Raw genomic sequence first — 16422 nt, 5'->3', positions numbered from 1 at the left:
GGAGAGCCATTTGGCCTGGGCCTCAAGCGCAAAGGGAGCCTCAAATTTAGAAACGTGTTAATTTTTTGGCATTTGATAAGTTTTGCAACTTGTTTTTATGCACATCCCTATCGGACCAAAATGTGACACACTCTCTCAGCTTAGAGCTGCAAATTTAAGCAAATAAGAGATGTGATTTGGTAAAAGACATTTTTTTTTTTTGCACAGAAAAAGGTTAGAAAAGCATTTGTTAAATAAAAAATATTCAAATTCTCTCCCTCTCTCTCTTTTTTTTTTTGGTGCCTTATTTTGTTTATGTGTGTCATTTTTTATTTGTATTATAGCTAGGGGCCTCAAAAGCTGGAAATAGCCCGGCCTCTGAGAGGGCCTATGACTGACAAGAGAGTGGAGAAGACAGGCAAAGAACAGAGCAGAGACTAGAGATTTGAAAAAGTCACCCTGTCCCCAGTAGAAGTAACTTGATCAGTTATTTCTCTTGCCTTCTCCTTTTTTGCATGTATCTGTGATTCATGGGTGGTAACAGTTTTATCTTAAAACAATCAGAATAAATGCTACAAGAAACTGTTTAAGCATAAATTGGACTGGATCTCATTTGTCACCCAACATGTTACTAAGGCTGTATCAGCATTAAATTATATTTCATTCACACTGTGCCCAACTTAGGTTACAGTGCACGAACTTTACCAAAACAGGATTGCTGCTGTAGGACGTGAGTCTCCCAAAGCCACACTAGCTCACACGTTATAGGAGAGTCCCGTTATATTGGGCAACTCTCCAAATCACAGAAAGCTTGGTTCTCTAGAGCAGTACTTCCAGCCAAACGACTCATATTGCTTAAACAGAAGAGCAGGCTACCTCTAGGGATAGAAGCTTGGCACAGCAGCTTGACTGACCTGGCAGCTAACAAGAAGGTAATGTTTCGAGAAGAGGGGCCTCAGACAAATTTTAAAAGATTTGGTTTAATCTTTTTTTTTTATAAAACTTTGATTAACCTCTAGTGGATGAAAACAGATGTATCTCCTTTCTGCCCCACCTTCCTTTCTTTCCTTTCCCTCCCTTTTGTCTTTTTTTCTCTCTATTTTTCAAAAAAAAAAAAAAAAAAAAAAAACCAACAAAACACAAATAACTTGACAATAAACTGATTTACACCAACAGCAAGTCATACCTATCACCCCACTTTTCCAAATTATTTAAAAAGACACTGCTGTGCTCTCTGAAATGTTTACTCAAGAGAGTAAGTCTAATTTTGGACAAGGAGTAAATCTGGTTTTTGAAACATGAAAATTTATACAGGGGTTTAGCGAGTACGCTAATCAACAAGAAGTACTTTAGCACAGAAGCACAGCTGATGAGTTTATAGGTAAGTACATTTTCTGAAGATTAATCATGGTAACTTCACAACTGAAGGATAAGAAAATAAGATGAGAGTAAATAAGATGCATTTTTTATTTCCATGCTAGTGGGAAGGGACAAATGCTTTGCTTTCTGATCAAGCCCTATTCCTTATAGTTTTCCAGCAACAGTTAGCATAGAGTGATGAGCCACCTTTCTCTGAATAATATCTTCTTCAAAGAAATGCATATACCCAAAGGGACAAAATTAGAGCGCAGTCCCACATTACAGTATATGAAACTTCTTTTGTTACATTCCAAGAGAACACTTTATGGCAAACAGTAATTTTGTGCATGGAGAGATGAACAGATGAGCCACTACGACTAATAGATGAAAACACTCAGTTTTTTAACTGGCCTTCAAGTTTGTATTGCGTGAATCAATCACTGAAGTTAGTCTGTAAAAACCACTGTACCTAATCTGGTGTTCAACCTTATTTCTAGATGTATAATTTCTTCAGATGTTAAAGCCTTTTTGCTACCCTCAGTATCTGCTTCAGACTATGAAGCAACTGAATTATTCCCTTTCTTGCTACAGAGCATTTGAGCAGAAGGAAGCTCTCAAACTATTTATTTGAATTATATGGTAGGAAAAAGAATAGCTGAAAGCAGTCGCCATATTGACCATCAGCTTGGTAAACACTGAAAAGTACAGACACAGGAATAAAGTGTGACTGGGAAACAATTGAGATACTTCTGATAACAAGTATTGATTGGCACATAGAGATAAGCACGCTTTAAGCCTTCAGATGCAAGAAAGTCTCAGCTGATGGAAATTATTATGGATTTGCCAGTTCCATTTTTAAATGTTTCTGGAACAAATGAGTTTTACTACTTTGGGACTAAAAATCAGTCAGTCCCTGTGCAATTTATAACCACAGTCGGAATCCCTGTCAGTTCATGTGTAGACTTTAAGATGTCCATCTTGCCATCATGAGTCCTGAGTAGTTTAGGAGTACATTAACTCAGAATTGTATGCATGTCAAAAATCCATCAGATCTTTAAGGAAATTTACAGTCTGTCAAAACCTGACAGTATTCAAACATTCAAAAATTCAGATTTAATAAGTGCTAAAATTAACATCCTATGTCATCAGAAATGTTGTGCAGTAGATCTCATCAAGGGCTCATCAATTAAACAACTAGAGCAAGTCATTTTCCAATATTAACGTATTTGATTGCCAGCAGTATGTATGTAAGTAATCTCATAACGTTCATTTTTAGGTGAAATTCCTGATTAAACAGAGATCCCTACTGTAATCAAAGACTGATGGTATGATATGTTCCTGATATTTGTATTTTTGTTTATCTGACCTCTGTAAAGACCTACATACTAAATACTCCCAGGAATGAAAAACAACTAAAAGATTTCAGTCTCCAGGAGAGACCAAATATAAAACACAGTTTTAAATAATAAAAGATGTTACACGCTAATTATGAAGACACAGGAAACCTTTTCTTTAAGGTTTAGCTATGAGTTTTAGCATCTGGCTACAAATTTTAGTAACAAATTTTTAGTAACAAAATTAGGCAAACGTCAAAAAGATGAAAGACAGAAGTGTACCAACCCAGTTGTGTCAATACAAAAACTACGATAAGCACATGGGTTGAGATAGAAGGAGTTTCCTTTAGGTATGTCCATTAACTATCTTTTTTTTAACCCAGTTCATAAAATTATACTGCTTTGTCTGAAGAAATAAAAATAAATTCCCCACAACACTCACTAAATGCTATATTTAAAAATAGCAACAAATGTTAAAAAGGCTCCCTATTATTTCACTTACTAAATGTGTTTCTCTAAGTCAAAAGCTAAAATCCAACTCTACATCCCTAATGCAACAAGTTTCTTTTCTTCTCATTACTTTTACCGTACAAGCTTACTTGTCACTAGCTTTTTCAAAACAGCATTTTTATCAAAATAGAAAGATAACATAAAAGCTCTGCATAGATTGTAAGGGTTAGCTATTCCTTATTAGGTTTTAAGTAGCAGAAACTACTTCTCCAAAGAAAACATACTGTAATTATTGTACTCAACAGGTAGCTTCAGTAATCAGGCCAAAAGCAACACAGTCGTCATGTCATTCTTAAAGATCAGCATTTTCCCATGCTTCTGCATAACAAATGCGTTGCAGATTAATTGAAAGTGTACAGGCCATCTTAGAGCCCAAATTAATCCGAGCATTTGATATCCCCTTCACTTCATATGGAAATGCCATTCAATGGCACCATTTTCATAGGGACAAAGTGTTTTTTGATAACAAGTGGAATGTAAATCTCATGAGAAAGAAATCAATCCAGCCCAAAGAACTCCAGACTATTGATTTATGTGCATTATAATTTCACAGGCTTGAAGAGAATTTGTAAATTAAGGGGGAAATGATTACATCCACAAAACAGCTGCTATATCACTGCTTTCTTTTTAACGGTATTATGAAAAAAAGAAATAAGCAAAAGTTATACTGGTTACATCACAGTCTCCAGGAAAAAAGCTCATTTAAATCATGAATTGAATTAAAAATGGGAAAGGCAAAAATTAATCTCCACAACAGGCAAATTTCCTAATAAAGTACACTATTCTATTATGGTCAGCACTCTTAGCAACATCTGTACTGTAGTTAAAGGTTGTCCGCGGGTTTCCAAAGCACAGGGACTTATTCATATGCATTTAACTTAGTCAAACTTCCCACATTTGTTCTCTGCTAGAGTGATATTTTTGGAAGTTTGAGCAAAAACAGTTCAGATGTTTTCAAATAAGATGACCACAATCAAAGACTTTTGACATACAAAAATATTTGCAGTTTTGAAAAGCTCAGTATTGCAAAGCCCAAGAGTTCAAAAACCAAGAGGTGGAGCCCCAAAATTATGAAATTTTAAAAAAATAATATTTTTGGTCTGTCTTCTCTCTTTTGGACTCTCCATATGCACCTCAAAGCTTGTGTGTGACAATTTTACAGAGCTGCTAGATCTCACAAATTGACAGTGACCAAAATGATTTTGCTCCCTGTGGTAGGTGCTCTCACTAAAGTACACGAATGAAATCAAGGCCCCATTGTGCTAGGCATCGTACAAATACAGAGTAAGAGACAACCTTATTGTTTTACATTTGGGTCTGCCACTCTCTGGACACAGGAAAAAAAAAATCTCTAACACTCTGATCTCCATCCTAAACACAGTTAATGTTTACAATACATTATTCTTGAAGGGACAGCTCACATTAACCCAATCAAAATAATAATGACACTGACCCTACTACAAGGTGTCTCTGCCATCGTAGTGATACAGTAATCCCTAGCTATCTAGTAGTGTGCTGGTATACTACTTACTCAAAGGCAATTGCAGTAGACACTCTTAGCACTAGCATTCAGTGGGTTCCTATATATATACATTTTCACAGATTCTGATGAAGTAAACAAGGATTGCTTTGTTAGGGCTGCCAAAAATAAGAAATACAAATATTCTAGTCACGTCTTAAAATGTCACAAAGGATAAACCAACTAACTCAGACTCCAAAAGGGCAGCCCAGTATGCGTTACAAAGTAGGGGCTCCTTAGGACTAATGCCAAGGATCCTGGAAAGGATCATGAGCTGGCCTGCAAATCCCCCAGCCAGAGTTCAGTTCTTTTGTCAGTCTCGTTTGAATCAGTCTGTGCACAACCTGTTTGTCAGATACTGACTATCCACTTATTACAGCCAGTGCTGGTACCCTTGCCAGCAACAGGCTATTTTTCTCAACCCAGTGATCCAGCCTACCCTCTGCATCCAACTCCAAGGCTGCCCACTATACAGCCTGCTGTTGTCTCCCGCTAGGGCCTGCTCCCTCCTCCCCCGCCCTTTTTGGGGGTGGGAGTGTATTGAAAACTTTGTTTTACTAACAAACTGAAAATAATCCACAGGCACTAAAGTTCTCAATCAATATTCTACTGGCACTGCGCATAAATGCATAAAACTGAGTGTTCAAGAAGGTAGAAAAAACAAAACAAAAACACTTCATAAAATATTTCCCCCACACAAATATGCAATAGCCCTCACAAAAATGGCTAAGCCATTTTGGCTCAGCCTTTCAAAAAAATTAATCTGAAAGGAGAGACAGCCTGGAAATCTTCAGCCCAAAACATGAATGTCACTTAAGTGTATGAACAGCTATAATAAAGGGTTAGAATGTAAACTTCATAGTGTGAGTTGTAATTATTATTTATCATGGTTCAAAAGCATCATCAGAAATTCTGCAAGCTGTTATATGCTTCACCCATACTGAGCCTTCATGAAGTTATCAGAGCTCCATACACCCACAGGGATCTGCCCACACAGCAAATTGCACACAAAGAAAAAGGGTTTTACTATAAACAAAGTAACATAGCACAGAATGAATACAACGCTGTAATTTACTGATGGGCCTCCACCAAAGACATAAGAATTCAGCACCAGAGATTAATAAACAACAGTAAAGTAACAAGAGCTAATTCTACTTTATTCACTCCAGTGACACCAGTTATATGTACCTTCTATTTGAAATGTTAACTTATAATTCATGAATTTACTTTTCCTTTTCGCCAACATCAAACAATTCTAGGTGTTATTCACTGTTAGCAAATTAGTATTAACACTGTCAGGGACATCAATGAAAATATTACTATCTTCTCTCCAGGTAGAGTTTTAACTGGAAGTGAGGACCAGCACTGAATACTGCCCATTCTGGGCCCCTTGGCAGGTGTAAGCGTGGGGTTAATCTATTTTAGGGGAAAGCACTACATTTTTTTCTGACAGGCTGATTTAAGAAAAAAGGAAGGTGCACCACAGCAGCTGTTTGAAATGTTATATTAAGTTCCAGAGTGGCAGCAATGGATTGACAGAAAACAGATGAGGTGGTCAAAAGTGTGCATAATAAATAGAATTTATCACAGGAATATCACCACCACATCAATTTTATGCACATACACGTGCACACACAATATCATATATACATACACATATTTATACACACACACACGGACAGACAGACATTCATATAAAACTAAAATCATTTAATTTATTCTATGACATAACAACAAATAGCAGCATGCAACAAACCTGGCACAAAGGAATTTCCATCCACCACAGATAAACCATTCTAAGCCTGTCTTTCTGTGAGAAACTCTGGCTCTTGGTAAGGTATGGTAATCACTTTCATCATTTTCAAAGCCTTCTTCCGACATCATTAGTGGCATTTCATCCAAAAGGGAGGACTCATCTTCCACTTGGTACCTGCTGAAGTTAAATAAGAGCACTAAACAAAGGTAGATGGTATAATAGCGGTATATTGACTATCTATGAAATTCTGAAGATTGGTCTTAAATCCAAGGGACATGTTTCAGATTTCACTATATTGGAATTCTATAATAAAAAGTCATTTCAGTTTTAGCATACGAGACGTGTGTTAAACGCACTCTCACAAATCAAATGTTTGCCCTATTTTGGTTTGAGTTACACTATCTGTCTTTTAAAGAAGATCTCACATTGGTCAGCAAGTACCCTGGTATTATAAACTGTTGTATGCAGAATGCCTTATCCAGAGTTTGCTAAACACTGTATAGATATTCAGAGCTGCATAAATAAAAATGTTTTAAGACTTTGGACATCCAACTTCATACTTTCAAAGGCCAATTTAAAAACTGTGTTATACCACATAATTTTTCTATGTTCAACAATCCTGTCAATAGCATCAATTTAGTAGGTAAAAATTCAGAGGAAATGCAAATAGTGGCATTCAGTTACATGTCAGTGTAGACTAGAGTGTCAGATAAGGTACTCCCTCCCTGCTCATTTCATTTCCTTATAACCTCATCACCTGCTTTCCTGATATACCCCCCTTTCTGCTCTTTCAAGTGCAAGTTAGAAGCACTTCATTAGCATACAATTTTTACTTCCATTGGTATCTTTGTCTCTGGCCCACAATTTCTACATACCATATCAATTCAGTATCGTTACCTGTAGTAAATACATGTATCTTATTTTAAGTCTTAAAAGGTTGCCAAGAAAAGTAAAGTCGTTTTGCAATAGCCGGTGAATCACAATAGATACCCCTATGCTGTCTATCACAAAAGTACACTAGGCAGATTATGATCCTTTCTTTAATAGGCACTGAATGATACAAAAAAAAGTTTTACTAAGGCAGATTATTGACTTCTGTACCCAGATATGAAAGAGGTTCTGTACTTTGAAAGATTTTGCTCCACTTTCACTACCTTTTCATTGGTATGAAAATACGAAGACAAATAGTGTGACAAATCCCAAATTATAACTCAATCTTTTTTGATGAATCTAATCCCTCCTTTTACAAAGTTGCCTTTATAAATTATAGTATTCAAATAACTAGATAATCTTCTTAGATACTAGTAATTCTAATCAACTTTAATGTCAGCCTTCAACATGTATGGTAGGGTACACACAGTATATAATCAAAAGATACTGTAATTTCAAACTAACAGGTTCCATGTATGTAATGGCCAACAGAGACCGGATGAAGGAATGCTTGCAAACTATAAGGCAAATTACTGTCAACTGCTTTAGCATCTGAAGAAGTCAAGCACAACTACATTTGTAAATGATACTGCTTGGCACTGTACGCTGATTTCACTGACAAAAGTTAACTTGTAGTATTGAGTAGACCTGAGCTACTGCACTTGGGAGTTAAAAATAATTCTAATCATACAGTAAGCATGAATAACTATTCACCATTGTGATTAAGTACTGAGTCTGGAGGGTCAAAACTACCAAATAGTAGTTTCTGCTTAACTGAGCTACTTAGTGTTCAAATACCTGCATGTTCTTCTAATAAAATTAAGATTAAGCAGACACAAATATGCACTCCAACATGATTTCTACAAGAACTTTAAACCAGTTTATTGTCATCTACCTTCATCCTATTCCTATCAATGAATATTTCTAGTGTGAGCGGAATAGAGAACTGAGATTAAAATGGAGACAAGGACACAAAACAGTATCTCCATACTCTTAGCATGATACCTTTGTGTCTTTGGGTTGTTGTTTTTTCTCCTCCAAGTAAATGAACTTGAGAGAGACCACAGAAAATTTAAGCCCAATATGCAGTGAAAAAAAAATCAGCCAGTCACACAGAATCACAGCATTTCACATTCATTTAAGGTATGGTAGAAAGGAGAATGTCTAAAATATGCTTCAACAACATTCTAATTGGAATATGTAGACATACTATTTTCCCCTCCCATTCCCTTTCTCTTATATAGCACATAGTATAGTATATAGCCATTATATAGCTCAATTCACTAAGTCATGTTTTTAAAACATGATCTGTAAAATACTTTATGTTATTTTCAATTAACTTGGGCTTTTCTTTTTGCTTCTTTGCTTCTAACACAAATACAGGTTATGCTGTCTCAGGATTTTCTTGTGAGCTTTAACACCTTAATTCAAGCCATATATTAAATCTTTAACAAAAGTTTTCTTTATCCAAAATGTCAGGTCACTGAATATAAAAGGTGTTAAATAACAACGTACAGATTCTCTGGAGTGCTGAGTATCCACTGTGCTCAGAAAAGATATAGGGAAGCCTCTTACAGTTGACATTTTTAAAGTGGATCTTACTCGGAGGACTTGCTCCAGCACTCATTAGCTTGCAATGAGCCCCAAGTGACCATACACAAGCTGAGAATAACCAAGCACAGCACTATGGCTGTGCCCTGATGCGCCTGAGCCCCTCCCTGCTCTTTACCATTAGGACCAAGGAGTAACTAGCTGAGAGCTAACCCACAAAGGGGGAAACTTTCAGCCCGAACCCAGCTGCTTTTCAACCCTTTTGTGCTGTCAAAGCTTTGGAAAGGGGATATAACACTACAGATTCTGGCTTAAAGATGTCAACACTGAGGCTTTGTCTACACTACACAACTTTTAGTGACATGGCCATGTTGACACTGCCGTGTTGCTGGAAGTCGGGCACTTTATCAGCACTTTTGCCAACAAAACACTTCACCCACTATGAGAGGGGTTTGTGCTGTCAACAGGAGAGCGCTCCTGCCAACAACAAGCCTTTACACTGCCACTTGCCATGGCAAAACTTGGGGGGGGGGCATTTTTTAAGCACCTGTGAACGACAAAAGCTTTGTCATTCAATTGGCAGTGTAGACAAAACCTCAGTCTGACTAAGAGTCCCTTCCACTAGTTCAACCTCCTTTGTTGTTTTTACGTTCCCATTTCACTAGTTTTTCAGATAGCTCAGAGAGGACCTGAAATTCTAATGGAGAAGAAAGAAAGCAACATGACACAAAATTTAAACCCTGTGTTAGTACAAGCCCAACTTTCCCATGCACGTCACTTTTAAGACTGGTCTTAGATTATGATTTCTTAATACTCCGATACTAAGCAATATGCAAAGCAAGGCTGCTAAACCACAACACAAGCCTTACTCAACCTACAGTAAAGATAAGCTACTGAAGAACCCTACAATGGATATATAGGGCCCTTTGTTTTAGTTTTTTATTTTGTTTGAAATTTCCCAGGAATTTAGTTATTATTTTGAAAATTAAAAACTGGTTGAAAAATCAGTGGCTAAATATAACCTCATAGTTTTCTGGGTAATTATTGGGGTTAATATTGAGGGGGAAACAATTAAAAGAGAACAGTAAGCTTTCGAGTATACTTCAAAAGGATTCAGAGTAGCAGCTGTGTTAGTCTGTATTTGCAAAAAGGAGTACTTGTGGCACCTTAGAGACTAACCAATTTATTTGAGCATAAGCTTTCGTGAGCTACAGCTCACTTCATCGGATGCATTTTGTGGAAAATACAGTGGGGAGATGTATATACGTAGAGAACATGAAACAATGGGTGTTACCATAGACACTGTAACAAGAGAGTGATCACTTAACGTGAGCTATTACCAGCAGGAGAGCGGGAGAGTGGGGGGGGACCTTTTGTAGTGATAATCAAGGTGGGCCATTTCCAGCAGTTGACAAGACTGTCTGAGGAACAGTGGGGTGTGGAAGGGGGAACAAACATGGGGAAATAGTTTTATTTTGTGTAATGACCCATCCATTCCCAGTCTCTATTCAAGCTTAAGTTAACTGTATCCAGTTTGCAAATTAATTCCAATTCAGCAGTCTCTCGTTGGAGTCTGTTTTTGAAGTTTTTTTTGTTGAAGAATTGCAACTTTTAGGTCTGTAATCGAGTGACCTGAGAGACTGAAGAGTTCTCCAACTGGTTTTTGAATGTTATAATTCTTGACGTCTTTGTTGGGCCTGTCCTGTAGTAGGTGACTCTGGGTACACAAGAGTGATCCAGTTGATATAGTGTACTTGGATTTACAGAAAGACTTTGACAAAGTCCACACCACAGGCTCTTAAGCAAAGAGCTACCCCGTGGAAGGAAAAGGCCGGGGTAGAGACCATCGAATCGTGGAAGTCAACGAATGGCTACGCAGGTGGTGTCGGAGAGAAGGCTTTGGATTCTTTGACCTTGGGATGGTGTTCCAAGAAGGAGGAGTGCTAGGCAGAGACGGGCTCCACCTAACGAAGAGAGGGAAGAGCATCTTCGTGAGCAGGCTGGCTAACCTAGTGAGGAGGGCTTTAAACTAGGTTCACCAGGGGAAGGAGACCAAAGCCTTGAGGTAAGTGGGGAAGTGGGATACCGGGAGGAAGCACGAGCAGGAGCATGTAAGAGGGGAGGGCTCCTGCCTCATACTGAGAAAGAAGGGCAATCAGCGGGTTATCTCAAGTGCCTATACACAAATGCACAAAGCCTGGGAAACAAGCAGGGAGAACTCGAAGTCCTGGCAAAGTCAAGGAATTATGATGTGACTGGAATAACAAAGACTTGGTGGGATACCTCCCATGACTGGAGTACTGTCATGGATGGATTTAAGCTGTTCAGGAAGGACAGGCAGGGCAGAAAAGGTGGGGGAGTTGGATTGTATGTAAGAGAGCAGTATGACTGCTCAGAGCTCAAGTATGAAACTGCAGAAAAACCTGAGAGTCTCTGGATTAAGTTTAGAAGTGTGAGCACCAAGGGTGATGTGGTGGGAGTCTGCTATAGACCACCGGACCAGGGGGATGAGGTGGACAAGGCTTTCTTCCGGCAACTCGCAGAAGTTACCAGATTGCACGCCCTGGTTCTCATGGGAGATTTCAATCACCCTGATATCTGCTGGGAGAGCAATACAGCGGTGCACAGACAATCTAGGAAGTTTTTGGAAAATGTAGGGGACAATTTCCTGGTGCAAGTGCTGGAGGAACCAACTAGGGGCAGAGCTCTGCTTGACCTGCTGCTCACAAACCAGGAAGAATTAGTAGGGGAAGCAAAAGTGGATGGGAACCTGGGAGACAGTGACCATGAGATGGTCGAGTTCAGGATCCTGACACAAGGAGGAAAGGAAAGCAGCAGAATACGGACCTTGGACTTCAGAAAAGCAGACTTTGACTCCCTCAGCAAACTGATGGGCAAGATCCCCTGGGAGAATAACATGAGGGGCAAAGGAGTCCAGGAGAGCTGGCTGTATTTTAAAGAATCCTTATTGACATTACAGGGGCAAACCATCCCGATGTGTAGAAAGAATAGTAAATATGGCAGGTGCCAGCTTGGCTTCACAGTGAAATCTTTGCTGATCTTAAACACAAAAAAAAAAGCTTACAAGAAGCGGAAGACTGGACAAATGACCAGGGATGAGTATAAAAATATTGCTCGGGCATGCAGGAGTGAAATCATGAAGGCCAAATCACACCTGGAGTTGCAGATAGCAAGAGATGTTAAGAGTAACAAGAAGGGTTTCTTCAGGTATGTTGGCAACAAGAAGGTGGTCAAGGAAAGTGTGGGCCCCTTACTGAATGAGGGAGGCAACCTAGTGACAGAGGATGTGGAAAAAGCTAATGTACTCAATGTTTTTTTTTGCCTCTGTCTTCACAAACAAGGTCAGCTCCCAGACTGCTGCACTGGGCAGCACAGCATGGGGAGGAGGTGACCAGCCCTCTGTGGAGAAAGAAGTGGTTCGGGATTATTTAGAAAATCTGGATGTGCACAAGTCCATGGGGCCGGATGCATTGCATCCGAGAGTGCTAAAGGAGTTGGCGGATGTGATTGCAGAGCCATTGGCCATTATCTTTGAAAACTCATGGCGATCCGGGGAAGTCCCGGATGACTGGAAAAAGGCTAATGTAGTGCCCATCTTTAAAAAAGGGAAGGAGGAGGATCCTGGGAACTACAGGCCAGTCAGCCTCACCTCAGTCCCTGGAAAAATCATGGAGCAGGTCCTCAAGGAATCAATTCTGAAGCACTTAGAGGAGAGGAAAGTGATCAGGAACAGTCAGCATGGATTCACCAAGGGCAAGTCATGCCTGACTAATCTAATTGCCTTCTATGACGAGATAACTGGCTCTGTGGATAAAGGGAAAGCAGTGGACGTGGTGTTCTTTGACTTTAGCAAAGCTTTGGACACTGTCTCCCACAGCATTCTTGTCAGCAAGTTAAAGAAGTATGGGCTGGATGAATGCACTATAAGGTGGGAAGAAAATTGGCTAGATTGTCGGGCTCAACGGGTAGTGATCAATGGCTCCATGTCTAGTTGGCAGCCAGTATCAAGCAGAGTGCCCCAAGGGTCGGTCCTGGGGCCGGTTTTGTTCAATATCTTCAGTAATGATCTGAAGGATGGTGTGGATTGCACCCTCAGCAAGTTTGCAGACGACACTAAACTGGGAGGAGTGGTAGATACGTTGGAGGGCAGGGATAGGATACAGAGGGACGTAGACAAATTAGAGAATTGGGCTAAAAGAAATCTGATGAGGTTCAACAAGGACAAGTGCAGAGTCCTGCACTACAGACGGAAGAATCCAATGCACCACTACAGACTAGGGACCGAATGGCTAGGCAGCAGTTCTGCAGAAAAGGACCTAGGGGTTACAGTGGACGAGAACCTGGATATGAGTCAACAGTGTGCCCTTGTTGCCAACAAGGCCAATGCCATTTTGGGATGTATAAGTAGGGACACTGCCAGCAGATCGAGGGACGTGATCGTTCCCCTCTATTCGACATTGGTGAGGCCTCATCTGGAGTACTATGTCCAGTTTTGGGCCCCGCACTACAAGAAGGATGTGGAAAAATTGGAAAGAGTCCAGTGGAGGGCATCAAAAATGATTAGGGGACTGGAACACATGACTTACGAGGAGAGACTGAGGAAACTGGGATTGTTTAGTCTACAGAAGAGAAGAATGAGGGGAGATTTGATAGCTGCTTTCAACTACCTGAAAGGGGGTTCCAAAGAGGATGGCTCTAGACTGTTCTCAGTGGTAGCGGATGACAGGACAAGGAGTAATGGTCTCAAGTTGCAGTGGGGGAGATTTAGGTTGGATATTAGGAAAAAAACTTTTTCACTAGGAGGGTGGTGAAACACTGGAATGCGTTACACCTAGGGAGGTGGTGGAATCTCCTTCCTTAAAAAGAAAAGGAGTACTTGTGGCACTTTAGAGACAGTGCCACAAGTACTCCTTTTCCTTTTGCGAATACAGACTAACACGGCTGTTACTCTGAAACCTCTCCTTCCTTAGAAGTTTTTAAAGTCAGGCTTGACAAAGCCCTGGCTGGGATGATTTAATTGGGGATTTGTCCTGCTTTGAGCAGGGGGTTGGACTAGATGACCTCCTGAGGTCCCTTCCAACCCTGATATTCTATGATTCTATGAAAGTAAGCACACCTGGGACGAGAGGAAAGGTCCTCTCATGGGTTGATAACCAGTTAAAAGATAGGAAACAAAAGGTAGAAATAAATTATCAGTTTTCACAATGGAAAGTGGTATATCACAATATCTCCCAAGGATCTATACTGCTCAACATATTCATAAATGATCCAAGAAAGGCATAAAACAATGAGGAAGTAAAGTTTGCAGACGATACTACATTACTCAAAATAGTTAAGCCCAAAGCTCACTGTGAAGAGTTACAAAGATCCCACAGTTAAATGACTAGCCAACAAAATGGCAAATGAAATTCAATATTGATAAATGCAAAGTAATGCACATTTGAAAACATAATCCCAACTATACACACAAAACGATGGGGTCAAAATTAGCTATTACTACTCAAAAAAGGGATCTTCGAGTCATCATGGATAGTTCTCTGATAACATCTGCTCAATGTGCAGCAGCAGTCAAAAAAGCTAACAGGACGCTTGGAACCATTACAAGAGAGAATCTCATAATGCCACTCCTTGAACGCTCCATACCATTCTGGTTACCCCATCTCAAAAAATATATATTAGAATTGGAAAAAGTAGAGAGAAAGGCAACAAAAATTATTGGAAGTACGGAACAGCTTCTATATGAAGAGAGATTAAAAAGACTTGGACTGTTCAGTTTAGAAAACAGACTGGGGGGGGGAGGATATGACAGAGGTCTAAAAAATCATCAATGGTACGGAGGTGAGTACGGAAGTGTTATTTACCTCTTCACATAACACAAGAATGAGGGGCCCCTGATACAATTAATATGCAGGAGGTTTAAAATAAAAAAAAAGGAATTACTTTCTTCATACAATGCACAGTAAACCTGCAGATCGTGTTGCCATGGGATGTTCTGAAGGTCGGCACGGTCAGATGCTACTGTCAGATGATATGATACCGGACTAGATGGACCATTGGTCTGACCCAGCATTCCCATTCTTAGGATCAAAAGAGTGACTATGGAAGTGAACTGGGTAAGTGCTCCAGATTACATATATATGAATTTACAACTATCCCACAGCAGTTCGACGATGAAGCTAAGACCGGCAGGTCAAATAAAATGAGAAGCAGCAAAAGACAGACCTGAAATGTGGAAGCAAGTCACTTAGGGACAAGAACACCTCATTACCAGTGGAAGAACACTTTTCACATTGTGATCACTCCATATCTGACCTGTCAGTCCTCATCCTCAAAGGAAACCTCCACAAACTTTCAAAAGATGAGCCTGGTAGCTTAAATTCATAACTTTGCTAGACACAAAAAATCATGAAATGAACAGACACACTGGATTTAAGGCTTATACAACAATCTGTAACTCACCAGCAACCCCTACAGCTGTCTTTTCCTGGAGGGGTCTTAACAGGCCACTTCACCTTGAATGGTCCCTTGAAACATGTGCTAACTTCTTTTGTTAAACAATCTGTTTCACCTTGAATTTAGCTGTGACACTTTGAGTACGTTTCCCACACCTGAAGAACTCTGAGTCATGCTTTGTCTACACTGGAACGTGAATGACAAAATTTGTGTGTTCAGAGATGTGAAAAAAACACGCACCCGAACGACACAAGTTTTGCAGATGAAAAGCACTGGCATAAACAGCACTTTGTCATCAGGAGAGCTCTCCTGCCAACAAAGCTACCACCACTCACTGAGGGTGGAAGTTTTTTGCTGTCAAGAGAGCTCTCTCCTGCGGACAAGTAGCGGCTATGCTGAGTGCCTTTTAGCAGCACGGCTGTGTCGCTAAAAGGTGCATAGTGTAGACACAGCCTAAGCTCGAAAGCGTCTCTCTCTCACCAACAGAAGTTGGTCCAATAAAAAAATATTACCTGACCTGCCTTGTCTCTCTAATATCCTGGGACTGGAAAGGCTACAACAATATTGCATACAATATTACGAATAACCTGTCAGGCAGGCAACTATTTTCATATAGGATCAGCTCATATATGAAATGAAGAACAAAGGTTAATCTCAGTCAGGATACATCCTAAAATATTCTGTGTATGATGGTTTTAAAGGAGTTCTTTATTATTTTTCCAAACTCTAAATGTTTATCTGACCACATTGTGTTGTATATTTTCTTCTTTGATTTTTCCTTCAGTGAGAAAATCTCACAGGAAAGAATTAACCAAAGAGAATTATGCATGAGAGCCCAATCTTGTCAGAATAAGAAATACATGTATATGCACAACTAGAAATCAAAGCTGCTCTTGTGAATGTGGTAATATTTACAGAAAAAAACTGATGCTTAAATCATACTTACTTTTTTATTAAGCAAGTATTATATCATATTATAAGTAAATATTTTCTTTAAAAAATCAGTTCCA

At 39.5% G+C, this 16422-nt stretch overlaps 1 protein-coding gene across 2 annotated transcripts in view; it reads right to left on the bottom strand.

The window, feature by feature from the left end:
- The window catches only part of ATP9B (ATPase phospholipid transporting 9B), a 294054-nt gene that overhangs the window by 261899 nt on the left and 15733 nt on the right, over window positions 1-16422 (bottom strand). Inside the window, exon 2 of one of the 2 annotated variants that reach the window (XM_077810530.1) lies at window positions 6458-6631. In XM_077810530.1, the coding sequence (XP_077666656.1) occupies window positions 6458-6631 (174 nt within the window). Of the gene's footprint in view, window positions 1-6457; window positions 6635-16422 lie in introns of both variants that reach the window. The other variant, XM_077810529.1, reaches the window with a different exon arrangement.

This window comes from Eretmochelys imbricata, chromosome 2 (assembly GCF_965152235.1).
Source record: "Eretmochelys imbricata isolate rEreImb1 chromosome 2, rEreImb1.hap1, whole genome shotgun sequence".
Lineage (NCBI taxonomy): Eukaryota > Metazoa > Chordata > Testudines > Cheloniidae > Eretmochelys > Eretmochelys imbricata.
Note: the sequence above shows the minus strand (reverse complement) of the source record. Positions and strands in the feature narration are given on the sequence as shown.